Consider the following 6,543-nt stretch of genomic DNA (forward strand, 5'->3'; position numbering starts at 1 on the left):
AACAATCCACAAAAGAAGCAATTAGGTGTCCACATCCCCTCTTTGACCTTTTACAGATGATTGCCTGGCCTTCCACCTCAGCAGAAGATTGAAAGTTAATTGCGTGGAGAAGATAAACTAGAGGGATTTGATATGAGGACACCAAGCACATATAATCACTGGTGTACTTCAGTGAAGACTAGAGAAAGAAATGAAACAGTATAAGACCCTCCCAATCCCCTTTGACTTACTTCTCAACTTCCTGATTGGTGACAGACAAAATTACACCCCTTCCCCACATACACAAAGGAGACTGGGGGTTTATTTATGGGGAAAAATCTAGATATTAACAATTTGTGGTCTTCCAATGAAATAGATTTGCACTTCCCAATTCACTCAATTGAAAAAGCCAGCTGACAACAGCCCTATGCTGTCTCTCAATATGAATGGACAGCCAACGACTGCCAGATACTTAAAGAAAGCTTCTAACAGGAATGACATAAACCCAAGTAAAAAAGGGAACTCAAGAGGAAATAAGGAAAATGCATAGACCAGAAGGGATTTTTTAAAATGATAATATCTTCAAAGATCTGAAAGAATGTATTATGTCCATGAAACAAGGATAGAGGGTATACAACTCTCTAAATTCTCTTTTGTTTAGAAAACAACGAGAGTGCCCCCAAAATCTGATTAATAATAGTTCCAGAAAAAAAAAGAACAGAGAAAATGGAGGAAATAAATTATCAAGGAATTAATTCAAGAATGTTTCCATGAATGTCCAGATCAAAAGGCCCACCAAGTGCACAGGACAGTAGCTGAAAGAAGTCTCAAGCTAAAGAACATCACTGTAAAATTTCAGGATACTGACAAGAAAGAGAAGATACTAAAACCTTCTTAATGAAAAAAGAGGTCATAGACAAAGTATTGGATATTAGCGTGGCATCAGATTTTGAGCAGCTAATGGCACATGTATGAGACAAGTTCCATGAGATAATGTTTAAGATCCACGAGTCTCTGAGCCATACACTATCCAGCCAAGGGTTTCACATAAAATGGATACATTGTCTGTAGTCTGATTAGAAACACTCCTTTTTAATAACGAACATCCTGTGTTTTTAGGGCTCATTAGCACTAACTAAGGGCTCATGCCCTATTTTCCTCTTTCTACAGCCCTATTTTCTTCCTCAGAAGTGAAGATGGGGATTTCTTGTTAAAGGTGGTTTCTTAAACCACAGCTTTTACCTTCTCTCCTTCCTAAAATCCTATTAAAAAAGTTTTGACTCCCCATACCTTTTTCTCAAGGCTTTGTTCCTCGAATATAATTGTCTGTGATGTTTTTGTTCTCCATTGTTTCTAAATCCGCTTTATATCTGTTTCTAAATCTATATTAAAAGACTCTCTCTTCCCTTTCCTTCTTCCCTCGCCCTCTCTCTCCCCCTTCCTTCTTCCCTCTCCCTCTCTCCATCCCCCTCTCTCCTTCTTTCCTCTCTAGCCTTCCCAGCTACCGTTTGTCTCTAGTTTTCAGATTTGAGTCTTCATTATTACAGAATCTATAATATCTTTAATTTCTTGAACGTGCAAAATAGTTGTTTTCCAAAATTTTTTTCTACTTTCTGGAGTAAGTTTTCATGCATATTTTTACATCCATAGTTATACATGCAGTATTTATTTCTTTTGTTTGTGGCCAAATTTTACACGGATTCTTTTTTCTTTTTCCTGTTCATATCTACTGTTTATCTAAGAATATTCTCCTTCCTCTTTCCCTGGTCTCTACCTTTACACCTTAAGCTGGGATGGCAGATACTACCCTGTTAATCAGTCAGCTGGCTGGGCTGGTGGGAGAAGAAAAGGAGCTGTAATTGTGAACAATTTATTGAAAATCATTGCTTTGTGTTCTGGTCTCTGTAAAAAAAAAAAAAGAAAGAAAGAAAAAAAAAAGCTTACTGCAGTTCTGTTTGCATATCCTCTTTTCCCATTGCCCCTACAACGTAATACTTCAGGTGCTTGATGAGATAAAATTCTGCATTATAAGAACTTAACTGTGTATAGAAAAGGCTTGAAGGAGTTCATTTAGGCCATAAAAATGCCATGCAAAACCTCTATGGGATTAATGCTTGGCAGTGTGCCAATTTTCCTCCGTGATGCTAATGTTTTCTGGAGCTGCCTATACACAACAATCACAAAAGCCTCTTCCTTGCAGCATGGAAGAAACAGAGACTTTTAGTTCATTTCAACAATTATTTCTACTGACTGCCAGATGTTAGGTAAGTCAGTCAGCTATAAAATCCTTGTTCATTCATTCATTTAGCAACATGTATTGTGCACCTACTTGGTGGCAGGCACTGAGGTAGGTGTGCGTACACAGGGATGACTAAAACAACATCACTGCTGCCCTGTACTTGGGGTCTTTGGGGACAGATAAACATGTAAACTAGTAACTGCAGTGTGATATTACAAGCGCTGTAACATGTACAGACAGGATCCTAAGGGAGTAATGAGGATGGTCCACTTAAACTGACTGGGAAGACAAGAAAAAGCCTTTCAGAACAGGTGACACTGAGAAGAGTCTTGAAAGATAAATACAAGAGTTTACCAAGTTGACAAGGCCATGCTAGAAAGAAGGAACATCTTGAGCAAAGTCTTGAATTTAAGAACGATCACATGAAGGAAAAAGATCACATATAGTCTGGCTTGCCTACAATTCACAAGCATGTTGAAGAGAGGTGGGAAATGAGAGTGGAAGATACTCATGGCAAAGACCTTAATGGATTTTATATGCCAAGGCAATGAGTTTAGAATTTTTCCTACAAATCATGAGCATGCAAAAAGGATTTTTTAAAAATGAAAGATGACACTCTTTAATCTGTTCAAAAATAGCCTAAAACGATTTATTCCTGAAATAGGTCAAATCAAATTCTTGTTCTTCATTCTACTAATGTTCATATTTCTTTGATTAATTGATAATTTACCAAATATGGATATAATCTACATTACTGACAGTCTGTATATTACCAAAGACACTCTCCATGACCAAACTTTGATTAGACTCCTCTGAGCTCTCTTTCAGACTAGACCTCAACCTTGGCCCCCACAGCTGGGTAGAGGGCATCTTCAGAGCCCAGTTTTAGGTAGAATACTGCTAAGTCAGTTTAGAGAGAATCACCCAACCTTGATGTCTCATCACCATCTGGCCCTCAGCAAGAATCCTGTCAAGTAGATTTAGCAACAATCCCCTAACTTTAATGTTTCTTTTTACCTATTTTCCATCCACTGACCTCCTCATTTGGCTCAGTGACTATAAATCCCTGGCTGTCTTTGTTGTATACAGAATTGAGTGTAATTCAACAAAACTGAGGTTTCTTTTAGTCTATTGCAATAGTTCCTGAATAAAATATATTTTCACTGCTTTAACTACTGTCCAGCTCTGTTTCTCTTTGACAGTTACACATAAGTACCACTTTATTTTTGACTTGGACCACTGCTTATGTCAGCTACTTTTGGATCAATAGATATGGCTAATCTCTCTATTTAAAAATTTTTCCTCTTGTAGGCATAAAGGTATATCAATGAGTAGACAAGTATCTTCACATAGTGTAAGGCAAGACTTCCACAATGCTCAATGGAGGTTTAAAGGAGAAGAACTGACAAGCTATTTCACTAGTCTAGATTAGTCTAGTCTATTTCAGTAGTATATAATAATAATAACTTAGACTAAGGCAGGGATAGGGATAGTGGGAATTGAGATGAGGTGACAGATTTTAATTATTTACAAAGAGTATTTTTTTTCCACTTTAAACAAGTTCATTTAAACAACAAGACACTTGACTTGAAGGGAAAACTATCTAGGATTCTTTTAGAGTAATTTATCCCTACTTAAAAACAGATTGCCCTACATGTAACAACTACATACAAAAAAGTTATAAAATTGTCCTTGGTTTTCCAATCATAAATGAAAAACATTAAAATTCTCCAATCGAGCAAGGTATGCAAGAATTTTTATGTTATTCTTTTTTCGTTAAATAGTGAGAGCAAAATAACTTACTGGAATATAAAGATAAGAGCTGATGAGCATGCCACTAATGGAGAAAAGGGGGTATTTTCATAGAACCAGTATTTTTCCCCATTCCATCTCCATTTGATGTCGATCAAAACATACCATTGGCCATTTAGTTAAAAAAAATGCAATATGCTTGTGCACATACACCAGTTACTTTGTGTACAATAAAGGAATGGGGAAGGGGAAAATGAAAGAATAGAGAAACTATACTGCAGTTGTCAGGATGCGATGGAACCAAATTGCGGTTTTCTAATTGAGGACGTCTTCTTGGTCTGGAGGAACAGAATTCTGGAGTAAAGTAGCAGGTTCCCTTTTTAGTAGACACCTCCTGTCTGCTGCTGGAACACATCAACTGTATCTTCATCCTCCATTTTCAGGTGTGAGGGTGTGTCTGTTTCATTGACTGGCTGCCCTTCAAATCGGAATCTGATCTGCCTCACAGACAAACCCTGTCGTTCACAATAGGTTCTCATTAGTTTACTAAGTGGTATATGCCTCTTAAACTGCACCACAGAACCATCCTGCCCCACCACCTTCAAATTAATATGATCGTTGTTTTCAGTCTTGACTCCTTCCTTGGGCTTTTCATCGGCCATGGCCAGCGCCAGACTCTCCTCAGCTGCCGCTTCACAAAAGAGGTACCAGGTCCTCACCGAATGAGCACACAAGCAGCACCAGGAGCAGCAGCAGCAGGAGGTCGCAGCAGTGGAGGAGGGAGCGGGCGCGTGCACATCATGCACTCCACCCCCCCCCCCCCCCCGCCAAAGAGTACTGAAAAGGTTTCATACCTGACGTTAGAAGTAGAAAAAAAATAGGATAATTTTCACATCCTATTTTTGATTAGCCTTAATGGATAGATTACAGATCTTCTTGACTTATAATGGGCTATGTCTTGATAAAACCACTGTAAACTAAAAATACTGTAAAATAAAAACTGCATTTAATGTACCTAAACTACCAAATGTCATAGCATAGCCTAGCCTACAATAAATGTGCTCAGAACACTTACATTAGTCTATACTTGGGCGAAATCATCTAACACAAAGCCTATTTTATAGTAAAGCACTGTATTGAATATCTCATGTAATTTATTGACTACTGTACTAAAAGTGAAAAACGGAATGTTTGTATGGATACAGAATGGTTATAAGTATTGGCTGTTTACCCTCCTGATCATGTGGCTGACTGGGAGCTCTTCTCACTGCTGCCGCCCAGCATCATGAGAGCATCGTTCCACATATTGTTACCCCAGGGAAAGATCAAAATTCAAAATTTGTTTCTACTGAATGTGTATCGCTTTCACACCATCATAAAGTTGAAAAATCCTAAGTCAAACCATCATAAGTTGGGGACCATCTGTATATCATTATGAATGGAGTTGGGAATATAAAGTGAGAAGCAAACATTATGGTTTGAGATATGTTGAGTTTAAGATGTCTGTGGTAAATTAATGTGAAAAATGCCAGGTAAATACATGTAAATATATATATTCAAACTCAAAAGGCTAGAGATTTGTTTGGAAGTTGACAATTCATTATGTAGTCACTGAAGCTATAAGTGTGAATGAAATCTTTCAAGTTAAGTGCTTAGAATGGGAATAAATCCAAAAACAGGATGCTAGTTAATGCCAAAATATAGGGCTGAATGGAAAAAGAGGAGCTAGCAAAGAACTAAGAGAGGTAAGAAAAGAAAGAGAAAGTGGTTTGGGAAAGCCAAACAAGGATAGAATCTCAAGACAGAAGGAATGATCTGCAGAAAGTACACTATGAAAAAGACTGAAATGGATTTATTGGATTTGCCCAGTCAATGGAGGTTTGTGAGTTTAGCAACAGTCATTTCAGCAGAGTAGATACTGTGGATAACTTATTGTGATTTGTATCACAAATAGGAGATGAAGTAGAAAAGGGAAAGTATACCACTGTTTTAACAAATTTAGTTATAAAGACATAGAACAAAATAGGATATCAGCTACACAAGGAAATGAAATTTAAAGGAAAATCTTGGCTTTAAGATGAAAAATAAGACTGAGAGATAAAATTTCAATATCTTAATAATTAAATAAAATAATATAATAAAGACAATTCATGAAAGAACGAGGAAGTGAGGCTCAGAGCCTAGAAAGGATTTAGCTGCAAACATAAAAAGGGAACCTCGGGACTTCCTAGGTGGTGCAGTGGTTAAGAATCCACCTGCCAATGCAGGGAACATGGGTTCGATCCCTGCTCCAGGAAGATCCCACATGCCTTGGAGCAACAAAGCCCTTGAGCCACAACTATTGAGCCTGTGTGCCACAACTACTGAAGCCTGCACACCTAGAGCCTGTGCTCTGCAACCAGAGAAGCCACTGCAGTGAGGAGCCCTCACACCACAACGAAGAGTAGCCCCTGCTTGCCACAACTAGAGAAAGCCTGTGTGCAGCAATGAAGACCTAATACAGCCAATAAGTAAATAAGTAAATAAATTTATATATATAAAAAAAGGAATCTCTTTCCCCTGACTCAGACAGA

General features: G+C 37.9%; 1 protein-coding gene across 2 annotated transcripts; it reads right to left on the minus strand.

Moving 5' to 3' along the window:
• Nucleotides 1-4,350: 4,350 nt before the first annotated feature.
• LOC130861347 (small ubiquitin-related modifier 2-like) lies at nucleotides 4,351-4,683 on the minus strand. 2 transcript variants are annotated; one of them, XM_057750157.1, is made up of 2 exons: nucleotides 4,485-4,632; nucleotides 4,351-4,427 (listed from the first exon to the last, which is right to left on the minus strand). In XM_057750157.1, exons 1-2 carry the CDS (start codon nucleotides 4,630-4,632, stop codon nucleotides 4,351-4,353), a joined length of 225 nt encoding a protein of 74 aa, XP_057606140.1. The 2 variants fall into 2 exon arrangements, with proteins under 2 accessions (XP_057606140.1, XP_057606141.1); XM_057750158.1 differs by having other exon boundaries at nucleotides 4,351-4,683.
• Between the last annotated feature and the right edge of the window lie 1,860 nt (nucleotides 4,684-6,543).

The sequence above is a fragment of the Hippopotamus amphibius genome, chromosome 9, assembly GCF_030028045.1.
Source record: "Hippopotamus amphibius kiboko isolate mHipAmp2 chromosome 9, mHipAmp2.hap2, whole genome shotgun sequence".
Lineage (NCBI taxonomy): Eukaryota > Metazoa > Chordata > Mammalia > Artiodactyla > Hippopotamidae > Hippopotamus > Hippopotamus amphibius.

Excerpts from the sequence above, each read along its gene's own strand:
- LOC130861347 (XM_057750158.1), bottom strand. The coding sequence starts at position 4,632 with ATGGCCGATGAAAAGCCCAAGGAAGGAGTCAAGACTGAAAACAACGAT.